The following is a 16018-nucleotide window of genomic DNA, read 5'->3' as shown; positions in this document are numbered from 1 at the left end:
ATACTTAAAACATTTTCGTGCTTGCCCGGCTGTCATCGCTCAGCAGTTGAGCATCGACCTATGATCCAGAAGATCAGGGTTCGATTCCCGGTCAGGGCACATGCCCGGGTTGCAAGCTTGATCCCCAGTAGGGGGTGTGCAGGGGGCAGCCAGTCAATGACTCATCATTGATGTTTTTCTCTCTCTCTCCCTCTCTCCCTTCCTCTCCCTGAAAATCAATAAAAATATATTTTAAAAAACAAAACAAAAAAAAATGTTTTGGTGCTTTTCCTTCCAAAATATACACATACAAAAATACCCTTAGATGTGTTTAGTGAAATGATCGTGGTATTACAAGGGGGGGGGGAGGGGAGACTTGGATAATAGGTGTGTCTTTAAATATTCTTATTGGACCAAATGAAAAAGTTTAGCTTTATGTTAGATACCAGTTGTTTTGTTGTTTTTATATTTTATTTAACTGCTCTATATAATCTAAGCCACCTGTAGATTGCTGTAAATACTTCTTTATGGCAACAAAACATTCTACAGATAATTTCTACATTTTATGACAAAATGGTATAGTCAGGTATTTGTTTATTATGGATATTATTTTTCAAGATTTAATTAATGGTGGTATGAAAAATAGCCTACAGGATTCAGAGAAAGAATAGGCAGATTTAGGAGGGAGAAAGACCTTGGAATCATTGTCTCTTAGCAACAGAACTTGGGTGAAGCTGCTTTCTTGCTTATACCTTATGTTTGGGATCCTTAGAACTTTGCTTCACCCCAAGCTTTCACATCTTTGTTGATAGTCAGGATAGATGATCTAATTATCAGACAGTTGATTATTTGGTTGTTTTGGTAACTTAAAAGATTATTCTCATTTCGGAGCTTATCAGAAATACTGCCAACATTGCAAAAGGTGCTGATAGCAGCTGCAGCTGGCAAGAAGAAATTTGACAAAAATAAATTATAGGAGAGAATGAAGAGTGACAACTAATGGGTGTGGGGCTTCTTTGGGGGATGATTTTTAGAAGTTCTGAATTTAGGCACTGGTGAGTTTCACAACTCTGTAAATATCCTGAAAACCACTGAGTGTACACTTTAAACAGTAGATTTTACAACTTTTCCTATCTTGACATTCTCCAGGTTCTATTTTTTACTTCCTTGCATTTGCATTATACTAACAAGTAAATATATTTTTCTTCTTGGAAACTTACTGAGAAACTCTCTTCATCCAACTTATACTTTATATATGATAATGAGGAGGAATATTGGCATTGATGAGACAGAGGAGCTCAGGCTTTCATTTCTAATAGATTCATCCTTCTCTGAGCTATATCACAACTAGATCTTGGTTTTTAGTAACTAGTAATGCTGTGCTACTTAAGTCTCACCTCTCCTCATTCCACGTCTCCTCTTAGAGAAACTTGAAGCACTCTAGAAGGACATTAAATACTGATGAGGTGTTTCAGTCAGGCGGGCTTCTGATCTTTTCTGTGGAATATTCAGATGGGCCATAGAAATGAGGAAAAGACGATAGAACTGTGGGATCAGCCTCTGAATAACTAAGAGAAGTTATAATAACTCTCTTTTGGTTGGGATTTTCAAAAATTGCTTCTGAGGAAAAACTGAGTTGTCTTTGTGCAGCCTATTTTAGCACTCAAAACAATTATATATCTGACTCACAAAAGCTTTGAAAAACCTCTTGGACACCAAGGAAGTATTTTTAAGCTGTATTATAAATATAAAAGTATGTAACTTATCTGTAATATTAATATGTAAAGATATATAAACAAGCTACAGTAAAATGCAGATTCCTCTTCCCTTCCCCATTTCCTAAGTTGTTGCCATCCTTCACATACATGTGTTTACATAATTTTTTCACAAATGTAGATACCCATGCTGTAATTCTGTGTTGAGTATGGTAAAAATTTTACTTAGTTTACCACTAAAATATATACTTTATCAATTCATCTTATACCCAGATTTCCACTCCTTATGGGAGCTGCTGCTCAGTCTTTCCTTCTCCTGCTTAATCTTCTAGAATTTTATTTTAAAATCAACAGGTTGCCCCATTTCCTTTTAGACACTGAGCCATGTGCCTCGTCCCTCTTCTCTATTCTTACTCTGCATCCCATTTCATTACCTGGCCACCCAAAACTAAAGGATTCACCCTCCAAGAAGGTGAAGGAGGAAGACTTGTAAATATATATCTAATTGTTTTGTGTGTGTGTGTGTGTGTGTTTTTCCCATGCCTATTTTATCCACCAGAAAAGCCGTGGCGGAAATTTCAGTATGGTTTTTCTTTGTTACAGCTCAGTTCCGAGGAACAAAAATCCATTCCAAGAGGTAAGTTCCATATAAAAATAATCTGCCCCTGAAAAGGAAAGAGGAAAAGGTGACCAAGCAGCCAAAACTATCTTCATCCTAAGCATGGTTATGATAATGGCTGCATGGCAATTCAATAAGTCCAATTCTGTGTGCCCATGATTCTTTTTAAAAAAAAATTCTTAGCAACTATATTTTTCTGGTTTATAAAGCTGCTTTTACACTGAGAATCATTTAAGCTTAAAACAACTGGCACAAAATTAAGTAATTCTCAAAAAGAAGTCTAAGAAAGTTTTGTATGTTTGGAACTTCTAAAATTGGATTCCAAACTTTTGTGAAGATATAACTATGTTTGCATCTGAATTACAATGAAGATTCTTAATAAAAATACAGTAAAGAGCATACGGAGTGGACAAAAGTAGGTTTACAGTTGTGAGTATGCAAAAGTTTATTCTTGTATTAATTATTGTATTTTCCGTATGAACAACTGTGAACCTACTTTTGCCCCACCCTGTATATAGGAAATTATATAGATACTAAGTTTTCTGGTTTTTCTACTTACAGTAAATAACCTCAAATTCAAAAATGCCTTTGGAGAAAGCCCTTTGGATTTGCAATTACTTAAGAATGAGGTTTATTTTCCTCTAAATTGTTTCTGAAAAATCTCTACCTCACTTACTACTCAACAGACATTATAAATTCGTAGACTTTTAGGAACAAATTTCTTTATAATTGGAGTTAAATCAGGCATGCAGGATATGACCTTTGCTAGCTAGTGTTTTGTTTTTTTTTACCTAAGTTGTGGAATATGTTCCAGCCTAAACACCATGATGCTTGAAAGTTAAAATACTGTTTTAACTATTTCTTTTAACTTACCTATTTTGTTTCTGTTTGCATGTTTAGGCGATCGTTTTTGTGGTGGGAGGAGGCAACTACATTGAATATCAAAATCTTATTGACTACATAAAGGTACACGCTGGCCTTTTATCATTTGATGTTTCACAGCTCTTCTGTCTTTAGAATACTAGCATTCTCTATCTAGGGCACTCTCCTAGAGGTAGTTTAAAAATCCTGCATACAGGGGGAAATACCCACATGTTCATTGTTTTTTTTCATTCCTATCACATTCATTTCTGGCTGAAAATTGTACTTGAGGTGGAAAATAATATCTTTTTGCTGTAATGTATTTTGCAGCTATCTATCTTAATTTGACTTTACATGTTTAGAGACCTCAGGTGGCCTCTGTTCCAAAGAGTCGCCCTCGGTGAAATGATTGACAAACACTTTTACCTGAACCATAGCACTTTTCTCCCATTCCATTGACTTAAATCAGCAACATAATTCTCACAAATTTAAAATGTCTGCTTTTTCAGCAAACAAGAGCTTTAAAGGTAGCAAATTAGCAGTGGAGAACTATTCAGAGCTTACAGCAGCAAGGAGTGATGGACAGCTCAGCAGAAGGATATGAAGGGAATGGTGTGACTTGAAGAGCTAAATAAATTAAATGCAGGGACGGTGGAATTAGTGATTGTTAAATGACATTTTGTAGTCATTTATTCACTTAACATTAAATAGTGATCATTCCTTATGTCCTATGTTATGTAAGGCTTTCATAAAGATAGCTTTTGGTATAGCAAGATAAACAAAAACATAGGCGGATGCCACAAAGCTTTAGACTACTTGCTCAACTGCCAGGATACTATTTCACTTGCACAGGACATACTTCACCTTCAGAATGTAAACCACCAAGATCTGTGTAAGATACCCTGGTCTCAGGGGTCTTTTATAGCCTCTGTGACCATAGAGCCAGAATCAAAAAGCAGAAACCAAGATAACATAACAGAAACCAGGTGCAAACGGTACAAGTTCTGTAAACAGTGCTGACAAGCTGGTGCAAGTTGTCTCCTGGTCTGTCCATGACCCTTGCACAGGACTATATTAATCACTAGGTGGTCTATTTTGTTCAGGTTTGATCAAGGGCCAACCACATGACTGGCTCCATGTGTTCCCAAGGAAAAACTCAGCGTTGCCACAGACCAGCTGAAATTAATCCTCTACTTACACATTCCACACACTGCCATTCTTGGTTAAGCTTTCTTAATTACACTTGACAGCATTCATCTGTCTGCGTCCTTTTTTGTTTTTAATTTATAGAACAGAAAAATCAAGAGGGATAAGTACCAAAATACTAATTATTTGTGGAGTGGAGTGACTGAAGTGCAGGTATAACTTTAAAGAAACTCTGCAGTTTAACAAAGTGCAAACTATGACTAGCCAGGCATATAGATATTTTAATGTCCCTATATCCAGGCACCTTTCTAAACAGATCACCACTTAGGTTTATAGAAATGGTACACAGTGGTCTTTGGCTCTGTTTTTGAGCAACATCTTTTGCATGCATTTGAGTGGCAATAGTATCCTAATTTTTCTGTCAAAAGGGATCCTTTAAAATATATAAAACCTATAAAATGAGAACCTGTAAAAGCAAATGAAACGTTAAAATTATTCTAAGTGTTTATTCCCTAGATGTTTTTAGCATCATCAAGATGTATCAGATGGCCCTGGCCAGTGTAGCTCACTTGGTTGGAGCATCATCCCATTTACCAAAAGGTTGCCGGTTCGACCCCTGGTGAGGGCACCTACGGAAGGCAGCTGCTCAATGTTTCTTTCACATCGATGTTTCTTTCTCTCTCCCCCTTCCTTCCCCTCTCTCTAAAATCAATAAGCATATCCTCAGGTGAGAATTTTTTTTAAAAGATATGTCACATGAATAACTGCAGAATAAATCTTCCTTAAACTTCCCAAGACCTATCTTGGACCTTCAGCTTCAGATAAAGGAGGCAATTTCTGCAGGCCTTAAAGGCATCTGTAAATATAGCTAAGAGTAGTATTCTCTTGCTCTCAGCCTCTTACAAGGTACCAAGATAATGTTAGCTTTCCCTTTTAGTATTCAGTTATTGGCTCCCTTTCTGAGAGCCAAGACTTTCCCTTCTTGCATTTGTCAGTTTTTACCAGAACTTGGCCCCTAGTTTAGAAGACCACCCTCAGATTCAGCAAGATGCCAGATTTATAGAGTTGGCAGCACTATGAGACTGGCCAGCGCTTTCCCCTTTGCCCATTCCCAGTCCTTTGAAGAAGGTGTGAATTTGTAGGACTGTCTTGTATTGTCCACTGGCTATTAGGAAGGATGCAGAAACCATTAATCCCATTTAAGATAACTGAAAAGAAGAAACAGCCCATCCCTTTTCCTCAGATTTAGAGGTGGTGTCTTGGTGTCATGTTTTCATTTGATCCTTTCCTCAGAAGTTGTAAATATAATGTCCCTATATTACAGGATTAAGCAAAGCAGAAAAATTTTTAGAAATTTTTGTTAGTTCCTGTGTTATTACTCCACTTCCTCCCTCATTTTTGCAGCAGTATCCAAATACTCTATCGTTGATTCCCCTCTTTAATCACATGCCTATTATGTTTTAACACACACTCCGTCATGCAAGCCACTGTTTTTGTCTCTGTCTCTTACTCCTAAGGGATGTGCCCAATTTAGAAAGTAGGTAATTCAGTTCAGTTTTCAGTCAGTCCACTACTTTGTGTTTGGTAAGGTATAAGTCCATTTATTATATATGATGCTTCTTAGCACACTATTGAACTGCACCTGCAGCAAAATCAGTTTATCAAGTCAGATGTAAAAAGGAAGTCCAAATTGAAATAGTTTCTGTATGGTGGCCTCTAATGGTGTTAAAGGTGTTTGCTTCAGTCACCAAGTATACAAATCCAAATTCAAACTCTATAAAACCTGTCCTGGCCAGTGTTTCTCAGTGGTTAGAGCATAGGCCCTTGCACCAAAGAGTCTCAGGTTCAATTCCCAGTCAAGGGCACGTATGTTGGTTTTAGGGGTGATCCCTGGCCCCAATCAGGGCTCTTGCAAGAGGCAATCAGTTGATGTGTCCCTATCTCCTTCCTTCCCTTCCACTCTCTCTAAAAAGCAATGGAAATAAAGATCCTTGGGTGAGGATTAAAAAATAAGTATAAAATCTGTTGCTGTCCACCTGGAACCATAGGTAATAAGCCAGTATAATTCTGTGTGAATGCTTTCAGTGCTCTCAGGTATATACTGTAAACCTAGGAGTGGAGTTGCTGGGTAATTAAAACTTTGCTTAACCTATTGAGGAACTTTCAGACCGTTTTCCAAAGCGACTACACCATTTTACATTCCTACCAGCAGTGTATGAGGGTTCTGATTCTCCACATCAGGGCAACACCTGATATCTGGCTTTTTGATTCTGGCTGTCCTAGTGGATGTGAAGTGGTATTTCATCATGGGTTTGAGTTGCATTTCCCTAATGACTTATATCTTCTTTGGAGAAATGTCTATTCATATCCTTTGCTCATTTTTTTAATTGGGTAATTTTGCCTTTTTATTATTGCATTGTAAGAGTTCTTTATGTAATCTAGGTACATGTCCCTTATCAGATACATGATTTGCAAATAAATTCTCCCATTCTGTGGGTTGTCTTTTAACTTTCTAAGTGGTGTCTTTTAAGTACCAGTGTTTTGTTTTGTTTTAATTTTTGTGAAGTCTATCATTTTGTTGTTGTTGTTCATGCTTTTGGTTTTGTATCTAAGAATCCTTTACCATATCTAAGGTCATGAAGATTTAACCCTATGTTTTTTCTACTTTTACAGTTTTTTCTATTACATGTAGGTCTTTGATCAATTTTGAATTAATTTTTGTATAGTATGAAGTAAGGTTCACTCTTTTGCATATGGCTGTCCAGGTTGTCCCAGGATAAATGTCCCATTTATTGAAAAGACTAGTTTTTTCTCTATTGAATGGTGTTTGCAGCCTTGTTGAAAATCAGTTGACTGTACATGTATGGGTTTATTTCTGGGCTTAATTCTTTTGATCCATAGATCTATCCTTGAGCCTGTACTACACTGTATTCATTACCATTGTTTTGTAGTAAGCTTTGAAATCAGGATATGAGCCTCCTCCTACTTTATCCTTCAAGACTTTGGATTTCTGGGTCCTTTGCAATTCCATATGAATTTTAGAATCAGCTTGTCAATGTCAGTTAGGATTCTGGGTGATTGCATTGAACCTGTAGATCAGTTTGGGGAGTATTTTCATTTAACAGCATTAAGTCTTCTGATCCGTGACATAGGATGTTTTTCCATTTATTTAGATATTCTTTAATTTCAACAATTTTTTGCTTTGTAGTTTCTGTTGTTTTTGTTGTTTTCAGAGTATAAGCCATACGTTCATTAAATTTATTCCTATGTGTTTATACTATTGGGAATGGAACTGCTTTCTTAATTTCATTTTTAGTGTGTAGAAATCCAATTAATTTTTGTATTTTCATCTTGTATCCTGTATACATTTTTGGGGGGACAGGACAGTCTCTTCAATAAATAGTGTTAGGAAAACTGGACAGCCACATGCAAAAGAATGAAACTGAATCACTATCTTACACCATACAGAAATATTAATTCAAAATGGATTAAAGACTTGAATGTAAGACCTGAAACCATAAAACTCCTAGAAGAAAACATGGGCATTAAGCTCCCTGACATAAACCTTGATGATGATTTTTTGAAATCTGACACCAAAATCAAAAATAAGCAAGTGGGATTACATCATACTAAAAACCTTTTCTACAGAAAAGGAAACCATCAACAAAATGAGTGGGAGAATATTTGCAAATTATGTATCCGATAAGGGGCTAAAATCTAAAATATATAAAGAAGAACTCATAAAATAACAAAAAATTCCAATTAAAAAGCAGGCAGAAGATCACCCTGAGTGGCTGCATTGATTGGAGCATTGCCCCGTACACCAAAAGGTTGCGGGTTCGATCCCCAATCAGGTCATGTACAAGAGGCAACCAAAGCATGTTTCTCTCAAAAAAAAAATTCAATAAATATATCCTTGGGTGAGAATTAAAGGGGGGTAGATGGGGGCAGAAGATCTGAATGGACATTTTTCCAGAGAAGACATACAGATGGCCAACAGGCACATGAAAAGCTGCTCAACGTCATTAATCATCAGGGAAATGCAAATTAAAACCACAATGAGGTATCACCTCACCTTTTAGAATGGCTATTGTAAAAAAGACAAGAAAATAGCAGTGTTAGCAAGGAATAGAGGGAACCCTTCTATACCATTGGTGGGAATGTAAATTAGTCCAAACACTATGGGAAACAGTATGGAGTTTCTCAAAAAATTATATATAACTACCATATGAACCAGTAATTCCACTTCTGGGCATTTATCTGAAGAAAACTAAAACACTAACTTGAAAAGATACTTGCATCCCCATGTTCATTACAACATTATTTATAGTAGCCAAGATATGGAAACAACCTAAGGTGCCCACCATTGGGTGATTGGATAAAGAAATTTTGTCAATGCTGAATAAATGTACTAACTAGTGATTGATTTGGTCCTGTGCTAGTGTCCAGGATAGACCAGGGGGCAACTTGCACTAGCTTGTCAGTATTGTTTAATAGAAAATGTAAAGATTGATGGTTTGCACCTGGTTTTTATTGTGTAGTCTTGTTTCTGCTATTGAGCCTGGTCATGATTTGGCTGTGTGGTCAGAGAGGTCTAAAAGATCCCTCCTTGAGCAACACCGGAGTTCCCCTGCAACCAAGGTAGCTCCACTGTGTCTTGGTGGTTCACAAATAAAAATGAAATGTGTCCTGTGCTACTGAGATGGTATCCTGGGAGCTGTGCCTAGAAGTTATGGACCCCGTCTAATGTTTCCCTATGCTTTCTTTATCCTTATATGCTATAACCTCTGCCTTTGTTAATGTCTTATGTAAGTATATCCGGTGTAGCATCAAGAATCCCAGTTTCATGACCCTGTGTAAATGTGGCACATACCTTCTCCTTTTGAAAATAATTGAGTGAGGTATGACCATTGTCTTCCTTGTTCTCATAGATGGCCCGCTCTAGGACAATTATTCAGCCAACAATGTTTATTCAGCTTATACATCACAAAGAAATGTCCTTCTCGTGGATTACAAAGCCATAATTCTTCTTTTCCTTGGTGAATTATACTTGCTTGGTTATGGAATAAACTTTTTACATTACAAAAGAAGTCTTATGAATTTACCTTCAAGTTCACAATACTTGTAAGAATTTTAGCATTAAGGACTTACCAGAATTCTTAGTAGAAAAGTTTTGACTGCTGTAATTGGGTTCCAAAATTTCTTCAAAATTAGGAATGAAATTCATTGATACAAAATGGAATGGGGTATATTAACATGTAAATACAGTATTGCACAAATGTGATTAAAATGACAGTCAATGCTACTTGCACCATCTCTGACTTTCCACATAACAAAAGTCTAAGAATGTTTTCTTCAAGTAGTACACATCCTACATTGCAAGTGTTAGCCTAAGATTTTATAGATAATTATGAAATGTGGCAGTCATCAGATTCCTTATATTTCTAGTAGAAAAGGCACCAGTAGTGTATACCATAATGCATATTTTAAAATATCCACTTTATTCCATGCAATTTTAAGATAAAATCCAACACAAATACCCCAAAAATCTTTAAGAATAACAAAAAGTCTTACTGGCTTTAATCCCGCTTCTTGGGAATACTTGTTACTTACTTATATCTGATTTCTGTCTTGATTTTTTACAGGGGAAACAAGGCAAACACATTTTATATGGCTGTAGTGAACTTTTTAATGCGACACAGTTCATAAAACAGGTAAAGTATGCCTCTTTAGTTTGTTTGTGTTAACATTCCTTGAGTTGCTGTTAGTATTTTTCAAAAGAGAACGAGAGAATCACATTCATCTGAACCAGCTAGAGCTGTGAGAAAATATAAGGTTTTGCCATGGACAACTATAAAGAAAACTCATAAATAACACTATTTCCAGTATCCCAAATCTGTAAAAAGGTAAATTCAGAAAATTTAAAATTTGAACAGTTAGGTAAAATTTAATTCAACATTTCCCTACTGTCCACATTTCTTACTTTGCCAAGCATATCACAAATTGGGCTCTTACTACACCAAATGTGCTCAGGTTATACAGTGGAATTACATTCACCATGAAAGTAAATGACAGCAGTAGCTGAGGTGTACAGGGTCTATACATTGTTTAGTCTTGTTCCCCCTAATGCTCTCTGTAATTATATTAACCTTCACTCTTTTAAGCTTGAACTACCTGAATGGCTCAATAGACTGACCAATGTTGTTCACTCATCTTTGCCTTGACTCCCACAAAAATAATAACTGTATCCTGTACTAATTTTTAGCACCTGTTCCTAGTATCATTTTCTAGCACAACTTTCTTACCCTACTATGTAGTTCTTATATTTTTAACCTCAATATAGTGGTCCAATGATATTATGAGATTGCCATATATTTTATATCTACATATATCATTAACATCACAAGACAATGTTATCATTCGTACTTCAGATATAAAGAAATTTGTTGCATTTACACAGATATGCATCCCTTAGAATAATTCTGACTTTTATCTGTTGACTGAAAAACTTTTTTCTAGCATTCAGTGTAGCTTAGGTATGCTAGCAGTGAGTTCTCTTTAATTTTTTTATATGAAAATGTCCTTATCACACCTTTATTCTTTAATGATATTTTTGCTAGATATAGAATTCTGAATTGAGTTTTTCAACACTTTAAAGATTATTCCATAATCTTCCATTGTTTCTTATAGAAGTCAGCAGTCATTCAGATTTATGTAACTTTATATATAATACGTAATTTTTCTCTGGCTGCTTTCAAGATTTTTTTCATTATCTTTGCTTTTCAGCAACTTAATTATGTATCTTTTGTGACTTTTTTTGTATCTTGTTTCAGGATCACTGAATTTTTTAAATCTATAAATTCATACATTCCCCCAAATTAGGGGATTTTCAGCTGTTATTTCTTCAAATCTTTTTATGCCCAATTTTTTCTCTCCTCTCCTTTTGGGACTCAATCTTCATATATATTCAACTTTTTATTGTCTCTCAGAACCGTGAGGACTCTTGTTCATTAGTATGTACAGTTTAAGTTGCTCTGTCCTCAGATTCACTAAGTCTTTACCCTGTTATCCCCATTCTACTGTTTGAATAATGTTGTATTTACCAGTTCAAGAATTTTCATTTGGGGTTTTTTTTTTTAATATACTTTGTATTTCTCTGCTAAGATTTCTTATCTTTTCATTGTTAATATATTTTCCGTAATTTCATTGAGGATAGTTGTCATAGCTGCTTTTATTTATTTATTTTTTTTGAGAAAAAAAGATCTTTATTGTTGAAAGTATTATAGATCAGATACCCTCTTATTCCCCCCACTGATCCCCTCCACCCCTCACTCACCCCACCCCAGGCCTTCCCATACCAATGTCTTTGTCCGTGGGTTATGCTTATAAACATACAAGTTCTTTGATTAACCTCTCCCCACCCACTCCCCCACCCCTATCTTCCCCCTGAGATCCCTCAATCTGTTCCATGCTTCTGTGTCTCTGGATCTATTTTGTTATTTTGTTTATTACATTCCACATATGAGTGAGATCATGTGGTACTTATCTTTCTCTGACTGGCTCATTTTGCTAAGCATAATACTCTCCAGTTCCCTCCATGCTGTCCCAGTATGGAATACAGCTGCACAGTATTCCATAGTGTAAATGTACCACAGCTTTTTTATCCACTCATCTACTGATGTGCACTTGAGAAGAATGTATATTCTGCAGCTTTTGGGTGGAATGTTCTGTAAATGTCAATTAAATCCATCTGACCTAGTGTGTCATTTAGGGTCACTGTTTCCTTGTTGATTTTTTGTCTGGAAGACCTAGCCAGTAAAGTCAGTAGGGTGTTAAAGTCTCCTCATATGACTGTATTGTTGTCGATCTCTCCCTTAAAGTCCTCTAGAAGTTTTCTTTGTAAATTTAGGTGTTCCTATATTGGGTGCATGCATGTTTATCAGGGTTATAGCCTCTTGTTGGAACAATCCTTTAGTATTATGTAGTGACCTTTCTTGTCTCTCATTATGGTCTTCATTTTGAAATCTATTTTGTCAGATATAAGTATTGCTACCCAGCTGTGTTTTTTTTCATTTCCATTTGCATGGAAAAAATTTTTCCATCCTTTCACTCTCATCCTGTGTGAGTCTTTTGTTTTGAGTGGGTTTCTTGTGGACTTGGGTCATGTTTTCTTATCCATTCAGCCACCCTATGGCATTTTATTGGAGCATTTAATCCATTTACATTTAAGGTTATTATTAATAGATACTTATCTATTGCCATTTTAATTCTTTGTGCCCATGTTTCTCTTTCTACTTCTAATTACAGCAGTTCCTTTAACATTTCTTGCAATGCTGGTTTGGTGGTGATAAATTCCTTTAGCCTTTTTTTCTCTAGGATGTTCTTTATTTCACCATTTATCTTAAATGATAGTCTTGCCGGATAGAGTAGTCTTGGTTTCAGACCCTTGTTTTGCATTACCTTGAATACTTCATGCCATTCCCTTCTGGCCTGTAGAGTTTCTGATGAGAAGTCAGCTGACAGCCTTATGGGAGCTCTTTTGTAGGTAACAGATTGCTTTTCTCTAGCTGCCTTTAAGATTTTCTTTTTGTCTTGAATTCTTGTCATTTTAATTATGATGTGTCTGGGCATGGGCCTCTTTGGATTCTTCTTGCTTGGGACTCTCTGTGCCTCCTGAACTTGTGTGACTTTTTCCTTGACCAGGTTAGGGAAGTTTTCTGCCATTATTTCTTCAAACAGGTTCTCTAATCCTTGCTTACTTTTGCCCTCCTCTAGCACTCCAGTAATGCTAACATTGTTACATTTCATGTTGTCCCACAGCTCCCTTAGACTGTCCTCCTAATTTTTGTTTTTTCTTTCTGGATCTCTGAGTGATTTTTTTCTACCTTGTCTTCTAATTCGCTGATCCAATCCTCAGCTTCCTCTAATCTGCTTTTTATTCCTACCAATGTATTCTTTATTTCTACTATGCCATTTTTAATTTCATTCATAGTTTCCATATCTTTTCACATGCTGTTGAGCATCCTTACAATCAGTATTCTGAACTCTGTATCTGATAGATTATCTCCATTTCATTTAGCTCTTCTTCTGGAGACTTCTCTTGTTCTTTTATTTGGGGCTTGTTTTTTTGTCTCCCCATTTTGGCTACCTGTTAGGGTTTGTTTCTATTTATTAGGTGGATCTGTTAGTACTCCGTCTTTTGGGAGGGTCTCTGGTGCAGGCTGATGTCAGACACAGTTTGTGACTGGCTCTGAGTACCCCGTTTGGAGCTATCAACAACCCTCGGCTTGAGGTCCCCTCTGCTGGGACTGGGTTCATTTGGACAGGACCAAGATGCATACCAAAGTCTGCTTTTCCAAGGCCCAAGTCCAGAAATAGATTAGGCAAAGACTCAAAGGCACTCCGAGGTCCGCCTCTGGCTGCTGGCTAATTAATCTGCATCTCGTAATGAGCCTCAGGCTGTAGAAACTCCTCTGGGCAGGGCAAGAGGTTTTCCAGCAGGGTGGGGCAATTGCTTCCCCCCCCCCCCCCCACCCCCCGCCAAAGTAGCAAAATGTCTGCCTAAGATGCCCTCTGCAGTATGGGGGAATGACTGGGCACAAGAGTTCCGAGGGGTGCCCTCTGAGCTCTATCTCCAGTGCCCATAACCCTAGATTCTCCTCACACAGCTCCAGTCCACTCTACCCTCCCTCTGCTGGAGCCCAGGATCAGTGGCTGCACACAAAACTTTGGGCATTGGCTCCTTAAGAGGGTGCCTGCATTTCTAGCCATCTCTCCCTGGCACACAGAAACCCTGATGCTTTTCACAGCCAGATGTTATGTGGGCACCATTCTCAGTTCTGGTCCTCTTGATGAGAAGCCCAGCCTGGGGTTTAGGCCCCAGAGTCCTCAACTCCCCACAGCTGAGATATCCCCCCAGACCTTCAGATGCTGCCTGTGGGAGCCCAGCCAGCCCTCTTGTGCCTCCACAGTTCCCACCAGTCTCTATGCAGTCTCCACTTTATATCCGTGGTTTTGAGGGTGCTCTCCAGCTAGTGTTCAGTTGATTATTCAGGATAGTTTTTCTATATTTTAGTTGTAATTCCAGTTTGGTCCTGGGAGAGTGTCAGTGTAGCTTCCATTCAGTCTGCCTCCATCTTTATTTGTCCATGATAGCTGCTTTTAAAACTTTACCAATTACAACACAAGGATCATCTTGCTGTCAGTCTCCATTGTCTTTCCCCCTAGAGAATGGGTCATATTTTCCTGTTTCTTCATATATTGACTCATTTTAGATTATATCTGTAATACTATGAATTCATTTTGGAGACTGAATTCTTTTTCTCTAATGACTGTTGATTTGTGGTTTTAGCAGGCAGTTAACTTAGATTCAGATTTCAAACTCTGTCTCTTGGGCAGCAGTTCAACTCTCACTTTTTAGTTTTTTTCATTCATTAGTGGTTCAGGGTTTTACCATATATTTAGGAAAAGTCTATACACAGAATTTAGGACTCCTTCACTCTAGCTGTCTCCTTTCCAGGATTTCCTCCTCCCTTTCCCCAAACTCCTCTACTTCTTCAGGCCAGAAAGACTGCAGCCTTTCTATCAGAATTTTAGCTGTCATTGTAGCACCAACTATGGCCAGGCTAAGAATCACAGAAGCAGGGAACTCAGCCAGTGCTTTTCCTTCTTTCCAAGTGTCAGTTGTCTTCCAGAACCTGCCTGCTTTCACTTCTCCATTGCCTTCAGGTAGTTGGTTTTGTATTTTATTTAAAGCTTATAATTGCTATCTCTGAGAGAATTTGTCCAATAGAGATCTCAGCCTTTCCAAATTGAAAGCCTTGTCCTTTTAATGGCCTCTTAGAAATATAAAATTAAAATATATGCAAAAGTGATCTGTCATCATTGAAGTCCCACATGACATTTTTTCTTTACATTTTCATATTGAGTTAATAATTTTTTCATTCTCAGGGTTTTTGTTTTTCTTGGTTGAATTTGCAATTATAAATGTTTTCCACATTTTTTGCCATGACTGTTTATTTCTATTTAGTTTTAAAATATCTATAAATCTTAACATTAGAGTTATTAGTGACAATTATTAGTATTCTAGAAATGCAGTGAAGGAAATAGGAACCCTAAGTTTTACCATGATGAAAGTTTACATTTTTAAGGAATTTTAAAATGTTTCAATGTATGTATCTTTTGTGATTAATAAAAAGTTATTTTTATGATTTGTTTTAGCTGTCACAACTTGGACAAAAATAGCACAGAAGAACCTTAATATGAGAGTCTCCTTGGACTTGGATAAATGTAAAAAGAAAAGTCAAAAGAGCCAGATGTTTCTTTCTCTATATCAGTGTCCTAACAGTGAAACTTAGCATTATTTGTTAATTTTTAAGGAAATTCTATACTTAATATAATGTGTACTGATTAAAAGAATAAAGCATTTCAGAAATAAATTTTTAACATTGTACATTCTCTCTCCTGTTATGTTTCCCAAATGAGAGCGTACTTGGAAGGAAAGAAAGTTGTCTGAATGTAATGTTGAAATATTAATAACTAATATGTTATTGAAGCCACTGAAAGTTTAAGAATATAATATACAAATGTTACTTTATTGGTTCATGACTCTCCTACTTGCATGCATTTTAATTATAAAATCATCTTCCCATGGTTTTTGGTTTCCCATGTTCCCTCTAGATTTTAAGTGGAGATTTTA

General features: G+C 36.7%; 1 protein-coding gene across 3 annotated transcripts in view; it reads left to right on the top strand.

The window, feature by feature from the left end:
• Nucleotides 1-15772, top strand: part of SCFD1 (sec1 family domain containing 1) — a 105791-nt gene extending 90019 nt beyond the window's left edge. For all 3 annotated transcript variants that reach the window (XM_081151946.1, XM_081151948.1, XM_081151947.1), the window contains 4 exons: nt 2298-2331; nt 3214-3279; nt 9966-10034; nt 15541-15772. In XM_081151946.1, the coding sequence (XP_081008072.1) occupies nt 2298-2331; nt 3214-3279; nt 9966-10034; nt 15541-15564 (193 nt within the window). In that variant the 3' untranslated portion in view covers nt 15565-15772. The remainder of the gene's footprint in view (nt 1-2297; nt 2332-3213; nt 3280-9965; nt 10035-15540) is intronic.
• Nucleotides 15773-16018: the final 246 nt, after the last annotated feature.

This window comes from Miniopterus schreibersii, assembly GCF_964146895.1.
Source record: "Miniopterus schreibersii genome assembly, chromosome: 1".
Taxonomy (NCBI): Eukaryota; Metazoa; Chordata; class Mammalia; order Chiroptera; family Miniopteridae; genus Miniopterus; species Miniopterus schreibersii.
Note: the sequence above shows the minus strand (reverse complement) of the source record. Positions and strands in the feature narration are given on the sequence as shown.